Source organism: Zootoca vivipara, chromosome 3, assembly GCF_963506605.1.
Source record: "Zootoca vivipara chromosome 3, rZooViv1.1, whole genome shotgun sequence".
Lineage (NCBI taxonomy): Eukaryota > Metazoa > Chordata > Lepidosauria > Squamata > Lacertidae > Zootoca > Zootoca vivipara.
The window spans coordinates 45,646,086-45,663,130 of NC_083278.1; the positions used below are offsets into that span (position 1 = coordinate 45,646,086).

At 44.3% G+C, this 17,045-nt stretch overlaps 1 protein-coding gene across 1 annotated transcript in view; it reads left to right on the top strand.

The window, feature by feature from the left end:
- The first annotated feature begins 1,034 nt into the window (after nt 1–1,034).
- The window catches only part of LOC118082226 (glutamate receptor ionotropic, kainate 2), a 282,953-nt gene continuing 266,942 nt past the window's right edge, over nt 1,035–17,045 (top strand). Inside the window, exon 1 of the mRNA XM_035109323.2 lies at nt 1,035–1,202. Coding sequence (XP_034965214.2) covers nt 1,088–1,202 — 115 coding nt within the window. The 5' untranslated portion in view covers nt 1,035–1,087. The remainder of the gene's footprint in view (nt 1,203–17,045) is intronic.

Sequence of the window (17,045 nt, forward strand, 5' to 3'; positions counted from 1 at the left end):
CAGCCAGTTCAAGACTTTGCCCTTAGTCCCCCTGTAGTTGGGGGCTGTGCTGACGGACCTTGTCCAGACTGGGGACTTGGGCTCAGAGGATCCAACATTGTGAACACCTGAAGCTGAACCAGGCACCACCCCAACCACATTCTTCTTGGGTTTAACTAGGGCTACGAGCCTGGTGCGTGTCAATCTCATTCCATGGGCGTTTTGCCCAATAACTCCCGGGGCTTCAGATCGGACACCCAGACGGAGTCGCAGACCTCCTTCTGCTCCTTTCCCAGAACACTGCTGGAGCTTATTGGAAGAGAACCACCAGAATGTTAGGCACGTCATGCGGCAGCCAAGTTGGAATAATACTGATTATTATTATTATCATCATTATTATTATAATTTCCAAGAGGCGATGGGATCGGTTGCATAAGAGGCCCGGGGAAGGCTTGTGTGGCTGGCAGCCTTAAGGCAAGACGAGCTCTCTCGCTTTCTCGCACTTCATCTTGGCTGCGCGTCAGAAGCGTGCAGCAGTGCAGCAGAAGGGGAGCCCAACGGCCAGGCGAGTGCCCGCCTCTCGCTCGGCAGCGGTTTTGCAAGCTCGGGTTGCCGATTGATTTCTCTCTCTCTCTCTCCCCCCCCCCTCCAATCTCTTCTCGCCTGCCTCCTAGGTTCGCCCGACTGGCCACGGCGCCTGCCTATGCCTGCCCGTGTGTGCGCGCTCGGGTGCGCGCGTGTGTGTGTTTGGATTTCTCGAGGATCCTCTCCCCGCCCCGCGCTCAGCCCGACGACCATGGATGTCCCACCATTCCTTGCAGTTGAAGGTTGCTCCTTGGCGCAGTGAATGAAGATCATGCAGGGATTGCTAATGGCTTTGGGAAGCGGAGAGCCTCTCCCCTCCGTGTGACCATGCCGTGATCGCGTCTCCGGGCCAAACACTTCCGCGGCTCCGCAAGCTCGTGGAAACCGACCGCAGCGGCGGGGCTGGTGGCGGCTGCTGCTGGTGGTGGTGGTGGCGGCGGCGCTGCTGGGGGGGACAAAAAGCGGACGCTTGAAGCGAAGGGGGCCAAGAGGAAAAGCGGCGCGTGTGTGCGTAGGAAACACCATGAAGATTATTTCCCCGATTCTAACTCATCCAGTCTTCAGAGGCACCATTCGGCTCCTGCTTTGCTTACTGTGGATTGGATATTCCCAAGGAACCACGCATGTGTTGAGATTCGGTAAGGCAGCTTTTCCTCCCTCCCCCCACCCCCCGTAACGTTTGCTGGCATCTCTATGTTTCCCGAGGATTTTGCCAAGGAAGGAGGGGGCAGGTTGAAAGGAGCGGGGAAACGCGGGTGGGTGGGAGATGGAGCTACTTCCGGGCTAACATGAGTATATTTTTGTCTCCTCCCGATTGTATTAAGGCGCCAACTCCAGCCTTCGCCTTTCCCCCCCAGCGGCTGCAAAACAGAGCGCGGTCGCCCCGGTCTCGATAATCCTAGGAAACTGACTAGCGCCCGCCCCAACCAAAGCGGGTGGGTCTGGGCTGGTCTTAAACCCATCTTGCTTTGTTGCTGCCTCTTCTGGAGTTTCCACTGTGCGGGTGGGAAACGTCTGGGTCTGGGTCTGTGTTTATACCGTAGTTGGCAGATCCCACAAATGCCACCCCCATCCTCACCCCGGCAGTTTCTGCCCACAGAGATGCCAAATGCCAGGACAATGTTGTTGACCACAGCCCTGGAAGGAAGGTCTCTCCGGCGCTGTGTCTCCTTTAACGTTTGTTTACTAGCAATTAAGGGGCCTTTAAATTAGAAGGGATCAGGCCGTTTGATAACAGAGGAAATTAGGAAAGTGCTTTTCAGGTTCTAGGCCCCACCCCTGACGCCCACAAATGATCAGCGAACTGGGAGCTGGTAACGATTTCTTCGTTGACTCAGAAAGTGCGATCCACGCACCACGCAAGCCAAATGTCCTGCTTTTAAAGAAGCGTGACTGATGCCTACAGGTGCCGTCCACATCCCATCCAAGTCAATGGGGTAACTTCCGCTGAGAATGATCTTCGAGCACACCCGTTTACTCGCGAGTAGGTGGCCACAAGGCGGGTTGTGGATCACGGGGTAAAGTTCCTTGCCCTCAACACACCACTCTTGTTCCACGGGGGTTGGTAGAGTGTTTTCCGAGTGAGCGATTGAAGGATCGTGGCCAAAGAAACTTCCAAAGTTTCAGAAGCGTGCCGGAGATTCAGAGACCACCACTGAATCCTAGACCTGCTCCCCGACAGTTCTTCTCCTTTATAAGCTGTCCTTTAACCATATTTGTAGACCCCAAAAATGTGGACTGTCAGGGTAGAGGAGAAAGGTGTCCACCAGCCACGCTGCAAGGTCAGGGTTTTGTTGTGAATCTCCCAGAGCAACTGTTGTCCGAGGAAAGTTATTCCAAAGTTAGGCGAGAATTAAGGCAGACAAAGAGCAGGAAGCAGCGAACCTTGCAGGTGTTTACGACCCGGTCCTAGAGAGTGTGTAATCCCATTGAAGTCAATGTTGAACTGAATAGTTCTGGATTTCATGCCGTGGCGTTTGACCAAAGTGCTAGTGAGATATGGATGAGGCTTAGGGCAGGGGAGGATGGAGAGAGCGCGGGGAGTTGCTGTCCCAAACGAGAGGCGTCCTTAACTTCCCAGAGAAGCAATCCTACTCTCCAACCACCATTAAACATTTCCACTCCGGTGGAGTCCCTAGGGACTCATTGGTTTCGCTTGTTTAAAACCGGAGGAAATAAATCTGGGCGTCGTAAGAGAAGCCGGTCCTGATTCCAAAAGCAGCGGGTTGGTATTGATCAGCTGTGCTGGATTCTGAGTGTCCCCCCCCCCCCGCAGTGATTCTTAAAGCACGTTGCTCTTAGCAACCATCTTCAGGAATGCCTGGATTCCTTTGAAGAAAGCTCAAGAGATGGTCCGGGGGATGGGTGGGTTGAACCTCAGGGAAGTCTGACCTGTAGCTCGTTGAAAGCAGCGAGGAGCTGTCTGTTGTTTGTGACAGGAGGCACAAGTCCCTGGTGATGGCCGAATGGTGGGATCCGCTGGGCTGTGAGAGTCAAGGCGCTGTTCCTCACGCATTTCCCAAAAGATGTTCTCCGAGTGAATGGAAGGTGCCTTGCCCGGGAATCCCCCCCCGGTAGTTTATTCCAATGAAACATTGATTTAGAAGAACGTTGTTGATCAGACAGTCGAGGTGACGCCCCCTCTTTCTAAAGGCACACGTAGACTCTGGGCACCTATCAATCCCTCTCCAGTTTAGACGGCAAGGAATATACTACTTCCAAAGTAACGGTCCAATTGTGCACTGATATACTTGGATTAAAACCATGTAATCCCACTGAGTCAAATATGTGTGTGTTTGAAATCAGTTTAAATCCCATTGCTTCATTTTAACAGGATTGTGGAACAGGTTGGTACTCTCACTTCCCAAACTATTTTCTGCTCCCTCCAAAAAATAATCTGCTAGGGCAGAAGATCGCGTTTAGGTCTAGAATCTCAGAGTTTATCGTACGTCTGGTCCCCTGTCCACCCCCTCCCTGCCGCCAGCTAAGCAGTTACCTTTTATTGGAGGGAGGGAGCAAAGGTTGCGTGAGATGCGGAGCCTTTGATTGCCAGCTGTGCCCATCGCCTAATGTTGCCAGGAAATGGAAGGACCTTATGGCTTTCATCGAGGCATTCCAGTGTGTGTTGGGGAGGTATGCGTGTAGAGGCATAACTCGGAGAGATTGGGGGTTAGCTGAGCGACAAGGAGCTGGATTCTGAGATACTCAACCGCTGTTGTACCGGCTCCCGCTTTCTTTCCCCTCTTAGGAACCAGAAGGGGATCAAGAACCAGCCCCCCAAAACCCGCACCCTCTTTACCTCCAGCTACTGTGATTGGCATTTCCCGCGGGGTATCCGTCTTTTACGCGCGAAAGTTTAGGTGGATCACAATCTGTGAGAAACTGTTGCTACCTGGTAATTAATGCTCTATCAGAGGCGTTCAGCCAGTTCGGGCCCAGCAAGGCCGAGCGATACAATGGAAGAGCCTGCCTGGGTCGCTGCCTCTGTTTGCTGGAGTTCATTATGATGGCACGACAAGCAAACGGCCAAGTTTGTGGCGGGCGGCCTCTGCACAAATGTATTATCTAGCGACACGTAGGCAAGTTTCTTACTTTACAGTCTGCCCGAAGGGAGAGAGACCTAAAAAAAGGGGGGGGGCTTTAAGGGAGATTCCTGTGCACAGTGAGAGGAGAGGCCGATAAGAGGGTCCTGGCAGGCACATTGCTGCAGATTTCGGTGAAAATATCGCATGGCGCTCCCTTATAAGGTGGAAATCGGAAGCATAGATTTCTATTTTTATTGCGTCTGGTGCAGAAATGTTCTGTTGGGGCATAGCTATAGGAGGCCTGTGTACTACCCGCATCTCAAAGGACTTTCACTGATTTTTTATAAATCTAGGCTTTTGGAAGGTCTTTTCCTTCCACAATGTGGTAGGGAATACATTTACTTAACATTGATCTGTCCAATAATTACTCAACATAGAAGTGAGGAGCTCCACTGCCTTAAACATACAGTACAGTAGGATATCGTTTCAGTACCACGGTCAGTTCCCGGAGTTTCTGATCGTTCTGGTCTGTGCTGTCTTTTGAGCACCTCGCTATGGAAAGGTTGTTTTGTTCATCCAGCTTCTTGTTATGTGGATTTGCAGTTCTGCAAGCTGTCTATCTTAATGAATTCTATATTCTTGAGTCTTTGGGCCATAGTAGTTTAACTTCTAGAAGAAATTTCCTTTTGAAATCAGTATTTACTTTCTTCCAGGTAACTATTGTGTACCGGTACGTTCTGCCTGCTGGTTTGATTAGAAGGATCCAATGGGCTCTTTGCTTCACTCAGGTCCCCAAATCAAATGAGCATCACAGGATGCAAGCAAGACTTGCACTTCCATCTTAAAAGCATATCTTAAAAATTTGAGCTGCCTCTTGACAACTTTATTCATCGTGTACATTTTATTCCATTGGAAAAATGTTTAAATTTGTCTGCATTTGCACGAGTAAAGCAATAGTTCTGAGGAATATAGGAAACTGTTTTTTGCTTTTGGAAGATGTATCAGTGTTGCTGTAGCCACCATCTTGGAAGAGGTGTGTGAGAGAAGAGTGAATGATCCTTTTAAGGTTGTGTTTTCCACCTACAGTTTTCATAGATCTATCTATCTATCTATTTTTTTAAAAAAATCTCCTGTTCTTCCTGATTAATAGAATGAAATATTTTTAGTTTATGAAAAACTTTTTAAACAATTCATTTAATGAATTAATTGATTAAACATTGCCCTACTTAACAGTAAATCTCACTGTTCCCACTGGTAAGAGTGATTGGAATAGTAACTTCAGTAATCAGTCTGCTGCAGGGGTTTGCCATACTTTTGGGGCCCATGGGCACATTAGCAAACTGAGGAAACTATCACAGGCACCACAGGCACTCTCCAACCAGCCATGCACCACAACCTATTTGATTGGCTACTGGAGAATGCTTGTTTCAAGCTTAATTCTAGCAGGGGCAGGGACAGGGTATCTTGGGGGCGCCAGGGAAGGTCTCTGGGGGCCTATGTGGGTGGTTCATGGTCTATTGTGTGTAAAAACTTTGAAACAGGTCAGAGGGGCAGTGCAAGCACCACTGTTTCAAACAGGAAAATCAAACAGTTTCCAGCAAGGATATGTAATAACTGAAAAGGACACCTAGTAGCTCCTTGGAATACTGCCTGTTTCTTATTTGGTGTATACACAACCACATTTTTAGATCTCGCTTTGGCATTTTCTATTATACTATACTTAGCACATAATCAAATGGCCCTCCAAGATGGCTTTCAAAGAATAATGGATTAATCAATAGCTGAAAGCATGGCATGGAGTAGAGCAGTCAAACAGGAGCCCTTGCTGTAATATTGCCCTCTGAGAGTACTGTTATTGGGGAGCAGAGTTCTGTTGCATTTATGTCCTGCTTGTAGGCTTCTCACAAGCACCTGGTTGGCTACTGTGAGAGCAGGATACTAGGCTAGATGGGCCATTGGCTTGGTCCAGAAGGCTCTTCTTATGTTGTTATGAGTATACTTATGTGGAGACTGAACCCTTTGAGGGTGTGGAGCAGAAACTGGGGGGAGGAGAAAGCCTTTCTCCACCCCAGCAAGCTAACCAATCAGGTTCCTCTATTCCTGAGGAGACCTTTCCCTGCCCTTCCCTGGGAGCTGCAGCTTTTCCCAACTGAATGACTGAATGGATGACTATGTGTTAAGCTCAGTCAAATTTCTTCAGAACCTAGTAGCAAGTTGTTGTCATGCAGCCATACTATTAATTTTCTAAAATATAAACTACATACAAGGAGATCACAATTCATGCTATTCTGTAGTATGAGGTTACTATGCTGTGGATATTCATTGTGCCTTTCTCATCTCTGTCTGTTTTTTTGTAAATATATGCAAAAAATTAAGGGTAGCCTAAAGATCAGAGGAGAGTGAAGCCTTGTAATTTTTTTTTTAGCACAAGGACTTCATAACCTTCAGTTCCATGCTGGTTGTGACTTATGCATTCTCTTTATTCTGAAGAAGCCTTGAGATCCAGTTGAGAACTCAGATGTAGCCTTTAGGGATTCAGCTAGTTAACATTACTCTAATCCAAATGCTAATTATCTTTGAATGCATACTATATTTAAGACTTAAAGATGCAGTTTGCTGGAAAATTTCCCCACACCCAGCCTACAGTTCTCAGACTCATGATTCCTACTGCCTTCAGTGGGAGTCAGAATAAGTAATATATAGATTGCAGACACAAAATGTTGCATGACATCTTTATGTTTTCTTAATCCTTCATCTTTCTTTGAATGGCATAATATTGGCAGCTGAAGGCCATTTTTCTTGTCAAAAAGAGACAGTAGGACTTTGTACCATGTGTGGTTTCTCAGGGTCTTGAGAGGCATGTTTGTATCAAGAGTGTTTTACTAAACTCTGACCCTAGCCAGGTCCCTAGAGTCAAATTTCTACTTTATCTTATTACACTTTCTGGAAAATGATGATACAGACACAGTCCTTTTGAGTAAGAATGTAAAAAGCCAAGGAAGAAAGGAAATTGCCATTTTTGCTCATCACTTTTTGTTGCTTGGGTGTTCCTTCAACATTATGTAGTTTCTGGCTTTGTATCTAGAGGGGTGCCCTTTAAGTGTTCAGGGTGGGAAATGGGGACAGGAAAGACAAGCTCCATGCATAGCTGCCAAGTTATCCCTTTTTTAAAGGGATTTTCCCTTATGCTGAATAGGCTTCCTCGCGAGAAAAGGGAAAACTTGGCAGCTATGGCTCCATGCCATCTCCATGTTTAATGGTGTTATTGCTTAGGAGCACTCATATCCCTGGGTATGTCTTAGACACCATCAAAAATACTCTTTAAACACTCATGCTTAATTTTAAATATATCCATGAGAAGGCTTTTGAATATTGCTGTTTAATTGCTTCTCCCTGCCACTCTGCTGAAACTTAAAATGGTACTCCTGAATATCTGGTCTGAGATACATGAACAAATTCTGTCAATGTTTCATCCCATTTGGCTGTATCAGCCAAAGAAAGACATATTTGTTCTTGCAGAACTATAAAATGAGGAGCTATAATTAGTAAGGTGGAAACAATTAGAACACTAAGAGATACATCCCCCAAGCTAGACATTTGGGACTACAACTCCCATCAGCCCCAGCAAAATGGCCAGGGATGATGGGAGGGCAGATCCACACCACACCACACACTTAAATCACATTCAATGCACATTTAGCCATATTACCTTCCCCAAAGAATCCTGGGAAGTGTAGTTTTACTCTCATAGAACTGCAATTTCCAGTTACCAGGATTTTTTGGGGAAAGCCATGTCCTTTAAACTTATTGAGAAGAGGACTATTGATGGCTGGTAACCAGGATGGCTCTGCTCTGCTTCCTCAGTTGGAGGCAACAATGCTTGTGAATACCAGTTTCTGGAAACCACAGGAGGGGAGAGTGCTCATGTGCTCAAATCCAGATTACTGGTTTCCTGCAGACATCTGGTTGGCCATTGTGAGAAGAAGATGCTGGAGCAGATGGGTTATTGGCCTGTTCTAGTAAGCTATTCTTACGTTCTTAAACATACGTTGAATGTGCTTTAAACGTATAGTGTAGAATGGCCCATAGTCAAAAGCAGGGCAGTCCAACACTTGGCCCTCAAGGCCTTTTTCAGTGGCCCTTGGCAACATCCCCCCCTCAACTGCAGCCCTCATACTGCCTTCCCAAAGCTGGGTAAGGAGGCGCTGGCTTTGGGAAGGAGGCATGAGGGCTCTAACAGGGTCCTAGAGTCCTCCTTCCCAAAGCCTAGTTAGTGCTTTCCCAGCTTTGGGAAGGAGTTAGGAGGGTTTTAGAAGCCATCGCCTTGTGCCTCCTTCCCAAAGCCCAAAGCCTCACTTAGATGACTCTGGGAGGGCAACATGAGGGCTTGGGGAGGGGGGCATCAAATTTTGGCCTCATTACCCCTGCACACAGCAGTGTGTGGCTCATGGGTTCTGTGTCAAAGTACTCTTGCAGTCCACTTGGTATGAAAAGTTGGACCACCCTAGAAGTATCTGGGTGGGAAAGGCTTAGTAAAACCTTGAGTGACCTCTGGTGGCAGCAGCTAAGTGAAGACTCTTTGGAGACCAAGAGAGAACAATGACATTCCTGTGATTTAATTCCAATTTTAGTGATGGTGAGCTGTAAGTGTTAAATATGCCTGTTGCTTTCTTCAGGTTGCGTAAAAGCAATCAGGGATGAAAATGGCTATGCAGACAGCCTGTATTAAATCTCACCTTCTATTCCTAGCTTCCCATGATGGGAAGTAAAGCACAGCTAGGGCTTTTGCATGGAATGGTCCACTAATGCTCTTACTAATGGAGATTTAATGATAGGGTATTGACAGCTGGATGATTGTTTTTGCAAGGCCATTATTATAGTAACAGGGGGCCAAAAAGGAGGGCATTGAGACAATCCATGTCTTTTTCAGGGTCTCTCTCTGAGCTGGAATAGTGTCTTTTACTTGACTGTGCCCACAGCAGGCAGTGCTCTTTCCAACTGATTACTCTCTTTCTAGAAAAAATAATAATTCTTTGCTGCTCTTTCAGTCAGTCGTCCGAGTAGGAAAGTAAAGTCAAACTGAATTATGCATTAATGCATTGAACTTGGAGAGAACACCACTACCTCCCCTCTGTTTTTCTGCAGGTGCTTAAACTGTGCTGGAGGATATTTGTATGGCAAGAGAGTAGCTCTGAGTTTTTCAGAGAGATGTGAAAGAGCCTGGGTAGTTTTGCAGCATCTATGGAACCAAGAGTGAGGGTATTTTCTTCCCTGCTTGTTTGTTTGTTTATTAGGAGCTGGGGGGGGGAGTTCACTTGCTGAGGGCAAGAGGGCTTCTGTGTGCATTAACTAGGTATTTAAACTCAGTCTTCAGCAGGAACAGCAAAAAGAGAGAGAGAAAAATCTTTAGAGGAAAGCTAAGGTTAAGAGTCTCTCAAAGGAAGGAAGGAAGCCACAGCATTGTTATTGACTGGTCCAGATTAAAGAGCAGAGAGGAAGATTTCAATTTGATAACGTCACAGCCCTTCCTGTTTTTCTTTGGCGCTTGTGCCGACAATTTTGTAAGGTAATTAAATTGGCTGATTGAAGTCACAGTGGTCATGGCGTGATAAAGACCATTTGGATTTAATGGAATTTAAAAACAACGGTGCGCAGCACACAACTCTTACCGAACAAGAATTTTAATGACCCATTCAGGGTGCTGACTAAATAGAATGTCCTGGACAAGTTTAATTGAAAGGGCAAACCCGATTAGGTGTATGCAGTCTTTATGGCCAGAGATAGGGGAATTAAAATTATCCCTTTTAAAAGACTCATTAATGCATTATCAAGATTTAAGGCCAGTCAAATAAGCTTTCTTCTATGGGGTAATCTTTGGAGGTTCCCCCGGGCCTTACCACTCCACATTTAAAGCCAAGCAACTTGTGTAAGGATGTCCTATTGATCAGAAATATAAGACAGATTTTGTTGTTGCTGTTCGTTATTGGCTGCTTTTGGTTTGTGGAAATCACAGAGAGTTCAATTAACGCTATCAATATAAATTTGAGTGGTGAGTAATGTGCTCTCTGCTAGTGGAGATAAGGAATTTGCAAATAGATTTATTTGGTGGATTCCAAGCTCGAAAGATTTCCCATTTTACACTCTGCTTTAGTTCTCTGCAAAACTGCTCTCCCTCCCATCACCCACAATAACCCAGAGAACCCTTTTTTCTTCTGTGGCTTAATCTTCTCTGCCCTTAAATATCTCACAATGGAGGTATTGCTAGATCAGGTATTCCCAAACTGTGGCCCTCCAGATGTTTTGGCCTACAACTCCCATGATCCCTAGCTAACAGGGCCAGTGGTCGGGGAAGATGGGAATTGTAGTCCAAAACATCTGGAGGGCCGAAGTTTGGGGATGCCTGTCCTAGATGCTCCATCAATGACGCAAAAATAAAATAAGCTAAACTGAGGAGCCTGCTGTTTCCATTCACATCCATTTTCAAGACTGTATGCAATCCCATTAAAGATGTGGTGCTGTCCCACATGTTGGGAGATTAGAGGAAATGCCATGCATATCATTATGTAGTTACACTTCCATAACTGGGGGATAAAAAGGCCAGCCAGTTAAAGTGGGGTCGTCATTCTGTGCCTCCCAAAGTACATGGATCTTCATAATTTCACCATCATCAGAATGTAGCTACATGGCCATGCATGGAGCTAAGTGATGGTGGAATGGCATATCTGTGCCCTAATGTAGAATATTATATGGAATCTAATATTTTTGAGCACCATGTGATAATGCTGGATGAGATATATAACATGATGATTCTTGTACCTGCTTCTAAATGAGTTACATGAGGAAAGGCAGCCCATGTATTTTATTGGAGTGGTAGCAAACTTCTGAGTTTCAAAATTATGCAGAAGTAAACAATCTTCCAAGTCCAGGGCTTTGCTGCTCAGCACAAAAATGAAGATACTTGGGGTATTTGCCTAGTTGACTATGGCTTGGTGCCATTTTATTCTTGCTCTAAACACTTAAGCCTCCATACACCTTCTGCATAGCCAGGAACTAATCTTCCAATTTGTTAAATGGTAAGCAATTTCAATAGAAGGCATCGCCTCACTTGCTCTGTGTTTCTCATTCTGTTGAATTGGACTCCAGTGATACAAAGTTTGCTTAGTAGAGACAATAAGGGACAATTGCTTGATTTTCAAATTGTCGATCTATTCAACATCTATGAGTGCACTTTACCAAAGATGAGTGCCTATGCACAGCTTTAAAAATGGAACAAAGAAGTAGCAGGATATAAGAATGTAGAGGTAAATTCTCACTTGCTGCGAGGGCAGGGGCAGGGGCACTGGGACCTTCCAGATGTTGTTGGATGACATTATCTCTGACCATTACCCATGAGAGTTGGGAGTCCAATATCTGGAGGGGCATGAGCTCCCCATCCCTGATTTAGAGATGGGATTTAAGACTACATCCAGAGAGAGAGAGAGTTTGGTCTAAGCAAGCAAATGAAAGTGATTCCATTATCTCTCTTTTCTCTTGCTACTTTTTGGGTTGTTGGCTGCTGGTAGACTTTGCTTGGGGGTGCGAGAAGTCAAGAGGTAGTTTATTTTATTCATTTATTGTATTTATATTCCACTTTTTCCTCCAAGTGGCTCAAGTGTTTCCACAACTTGGCTCTCCAGCTGCTTTTGGACTACAAGTCCACCTTCCCTAGCTAGCAGGATCAGTGGTCAGGGATGATGGGGAATGTCATTCAAAAACAGCTGGAGACCCAAGTTGGGGAAACACTATTCTCTCCACTCATTTTTCTCCACAAGAAAGCTGTGAGGTAGGGTAGGCTGAGAGGCAGTGACTGGCCCAAAGTCATGTAGTGAGCTTCATGGCCAAATAGGGATTTAAACCCTGACAACCCAGGTCCCAGTCTGACACTCAAACCACTATACTCCACTGGCCTTGGGAGGGCAATAGAAGCCCCACACACCTATCTCAGTCATGCTACAGTACTTGAAATCCTTCAAATAGAGATGCTGTGTTTGTGGGGAGGGGAATGGGGCTGAACCTCAGACCATGTGTTATGCCATAGCTCCTCCACACACAGCAATCAGTCGCAATCAAAATTCTATTAACTCTGGTCTAATTGGTTTGATATACAGTACAGTATTTTGGGCAAAATGTTGAGGCAGTTAAATGTTCCTCACCTATATTAGAAAGTCAGCTGAAACAAGATTTGGCAACATTTCTGAATTAATCATTCAGGATTTAATTTCTGAAATTTGCTTGTAACGAATGTTAAAATAACAGCATTACAGGGAGCCAGTGTGATGTATTGGCTTGAGTATTGGGTTAGGACCTGGTGAACTAGGGGTCAGTCACGGTCTCTGACAGTGATGTTTTGAGCATAAAATAGCGATTGGGTGGGGGAGGGAGGCAGAACCATATGTACACCACTTTAAACTCCTTGGAGAAAAGATGAAGTATAAATGTAATAATAAATAATGTTTACCTAGAAGTAAGTTCTACTGAAAAGGGTACTACAAAACATCCTAACTAACAAGGGAACCTACACTATACTATTACCAATGTTACCAATATTTTGCATTCCAAGTCCACCAGATAATTATAATCAGAAATGGAAAACACCCAAGCATACAAACATCAGCTATCACTTGATTTCTGTACCCTTTGTTATCATACACTTGGTGACTCCTGGCGGGATGTGCAAACTAGCTCAACTGAAAAGCATTGTATGTGTGGTTGTATAAAAGTTATTTTGGAACTAGGGTGACCCATTCAGAGAGGCAAGTCACTGTTGGATGTTATAGTCTGGAGCTGACCGAAAACTAAGGATGCTCTTTGTGAAAGCTTACATCAAAAGCACCCACACTTCCCTTGCTTTTTCAGCAGTGTGACATTTCTGATCTTGCTGTGCTGCACAGTAAAGGCAGCGATGAAAGCTCTGCAACATAGAAGTCACTCAATTGCTCCTCCTCAGAGTGAGAGTTTCATTTGTTCTCAATTATGTCTCCATGTAGCCAAAGCTGAATGGCGACATGGTGTCATGATTCCATCACACTCACTACACGATCCCTGAATGGCTGGGTGAGAGAGACAGTGGAAGAAAAAGGACAATGGAGATCTAGGAGAGAAAGGACACACAGTGGCTGTGGATAAGCAGAACAATTCTCAAAAGGAACCTTTGGTCTTGTTTCACACCAAGTATACCGTGTTTCTCACAAAATAAGACGTGACTATAAAATAAGCCATGCCACGGTTTTCTCAAGGAAATAAAATATAAGACATACCCCCAAAATAAGATGTACTGGGGTACTGGTAGTGGTGGAAACAGGTCTGCATGGCGCTTCTGCAGCGTGCGCCACGCCGAGTCCCGACTGAGCGGGAGCCGGCAAAGACAGCAGCGTGCGCTGCGCCAAGCCCCGACTGAGCATGACCTGGCAAGGGTAGCAGCGCGCGCTGCGCGGAGCCCCAACCCAGCAAAACTCTCTGAAAGCTTAATAAAAATAAAAAAGCTTAATAAAAAAAATAAGACATTCCCTGAAAATAAGCCGTGGTGTGTTTTTTGGAGGAAAAATAAATATAAGACGGTGTCTTATTTTGTGAGAAACACGGAGTAGTTAACAAACTTTCAGTGCAGCACTGCTGCAGTCATCAAGCGATGTTAATGCAAATCGTCCCCTTAATGCCCTAGGGAGATCCCTCCATGTGTTAGCTGATGGAAGGATCATGATCTCAAAGTTTAGGACTCCCTCCCTCTCTCCCCCTCTCCTTTTGCAGAGCCACAGTATCATTAAAATGCCAACAATTTAAATAAGATGTAGCTTTCAAAATGTAGATATAGGGCCATTGTAAGTCACTTTGAAACATTTCTGTAGTAAGTCATGCATGAATGCAAATAGTTGTACCTTGGTTTTCGAACAGCTTAGTTCTGGCTCCCGATCGCCACAAACCTGGAAGTGACTGTTCTGGTTTGCGAACTATTTTTGGAAGCTGAATGTCTGAAGGGGGTTCCGTGGCTTCCTGCAGCCCATCAGAAACCGTGCTTTGGATTCCGAATGTTTTAGAAGTCAAACGGACTACCAGAACAGATTCCGTTTGACTTCCAAGGTTTGACTGTATAAGATTTGAATCTTGCACTCAGTGCATATACATTTACGTGAGGCTATCCATTTGAGAGAGTAAAGTTATGGATGGAAGTTTGTTTAAAAAAGCAAATAGCCACAATATATTTTAATCCAAACAAATCCCTAATCAAACAGGAAGTTCTGAGACAAAATTTATTAACATTTATAATAAAAAACCTTAGGAATGGGCTATAAAGGAAGGTGTGTGTGGAGGAGAAATAGAATGAAAAATCAGAGAGAAAAGGATTGTTGGAAGCCATTTTTCTCTTAATTATTGATTGCAGGCTTTTAAATTGTTCAATGCACTCTTATTCTGGGCAAAGGAGGTATTAGAGATGGATGACTTAGTCAGTAACCCAGAATCATTGCCCATTTGTGCCAAAAGACTTTCTGAATCTGTAACATTCCTTCTTGGAAAGGCTAAAATCCTATTCACTTACTTACGATGAAATCCTTTTGAGATCCCTGGGCTTCTACTCCTGAGTAAGTGTTTATAGGATTTGCTGTAAATCCTCATAAGATTGATGGGTGTATTCTTGAACAAGTGTGCATATTACAGCTGATTATCTCAATTATTCTAGGGTAGCATTGTGGCACGAAGCTGGATATCATGTATGCATGCACCCCCACACTCTAAAGGGCTTGCCCATCCCATTCAATGGAGGATCATGAGCCACCCCTTTGCATTTTGGATTGGCTCCCCATTGACATAAAGCTGTTGCCTCGATCTATGTAAAAAAACTAGTGTGCAATCTGAACATACAATATCTGGATTGGAATGTTGCAATATAAACCACAGGACTAATTTACAATGGTGAGTAATAAAGTTAAAAATATGATATAACAAAGTGACATCAGAGGACGCTGTAGAGCAGCCATCTGTTGCCAATAGGAAATTGCATTGGGAGCTACTGTATATATATATTTATACAGTGTTTTTAATAGATCAGTGTAGATCCGGCCACAATCTTAAATAAGCAGGTACAAGTAACTTTTAAAGTGATGACTGCTACTTAGGAATTAAGTTATCAGATGGGATATTTATAATGGGCAAATGGCATGAACTGGGATGCAGCCACATTCTTCTTATAGCATGTGAAACTCCGAGTCCAATTAGAAAGCCTGACAGTTAAATCAGGCACAAACTTGCCATAGGTACCACAACATCCAGGGTGGGAAAGATTAACTGCTTCTTCTGCCCCAACCTAATCAGTGCCCCCCATACTACTCATAGTTCTGGAAGAATGACCTCCTTTTGTCAGTATGTGGAGATGATTTTTGTTGGGATTGTGGTGGAAGAGGAAAGGAGTCAGCCTCTCCTCCCTGAACACTGCAGTTCACTTACCTTGAGCATGCTTTTTAAACAACAAACAAACCCTGGTAGGCTTCCTAATGTCATGTTTAGCATCATGTCTGGTCTGGTAGTTTGGTCATGGGTTAATGTAAGAATGAATACTAAAGATTCCCAGGCATCTTGCTACGATAGAGATTCAATGTATTTACAATATGGCATAATTTGCTACGCAGGCAACTCCTATATGCACCACACCCTCGAAGAAGAAGGCAAAAGTACAGATCAGAATATTAAAGCAAAATGGAAGCCTCCTTTTAATACAAGAAAATTGAGATTATGGATTATATCTAAAGGAATTCTTTTATATCTGGTACCTCTACCAGTTTTTGGTGTCTTATCAGTGGAATGAATGCTTAATTTCCACTCATAAACATTCTGCTCATCTCAGGAGCTGAAAGTCAGTCATATATTTCACCTGGAGTCCTTCAGAAATGCTAAGAACAGGATCAAGTATTACATAAATAATTCATTCTTTTCATTGCACATTACAGCTCTTAACAAGGGCCAATACCACAACTCAGCACCTAGGGAAAGCTAATCCGCAGCATTATTACTTCTGTGGTTTTGATCTGTTTTACAATGTTTAGAATCCTTCTCAAAGTTGTACGTCAACTGTAGGAACTTGAGAAGGGGGTGCCTTCTCTGCCTATCTATGCTCTCACCTTAAAATCCTTCATATATGGATTGCCACAGTCTTGTTCATTTCAGGAAAGTGGATCTGTACATATAAATGAATGTGGGTGAGGGTCTGTCTACACTAATGAAATGCATATGAAGTCTTATTCATTACAAGTCAAGGTGTTTTCCCCACCTCCCCAAATGTACAGGATTGTGAACTGATAAACCTGAACCACTCAGGAAGAGGTTGGTTTGGCCACCCTCTGGAGATCTGAGTGGCTGCTAGAAATATTTGCATTTGGTTATTAGTGCGTGTGAATGGGCTTTGTTTGCACATTGGTACATGTGAATATTGCTCTGGGGAAATGATATGGTTTAGCTCACTTGTCAGCTGAAAGGCGACAATGGATTTAAATCCACTGAGCCATAAATAACTGGGAAATGTATTAAAGGAAGGATCAGACTCAGCTCCTTTGGGTATTTAGCATCTATGCAGAAGCATTTCAGACTTTTGCTCTTTCCCTGCTGTGTAGTCTCTGAAAAGACTTAGTATAAAGGAGTCAGTCTAGCTTTAGGGAACTAGAGATCTTCCAACAAAACTGGAAGAAATTTAAAGTGGTAAGGATTATAGCAAACCCAGGGACACTGGTGCAATCATCATTTTCATGAGTATTTGCTGCTATATATTGAAAGGTTATCTGTTTTCCATTTATTTTCATTTTAAAAAAATTAATTGGTTTATATCAGCCCCCACCCCATTCTGTTGTAAACTAATTTATTAAAAATATGAAAAAGTTACTATCTGGTCAACTAAGATTGGCCTGCGAAACTACTCCCAAGTCAGTTGAGATG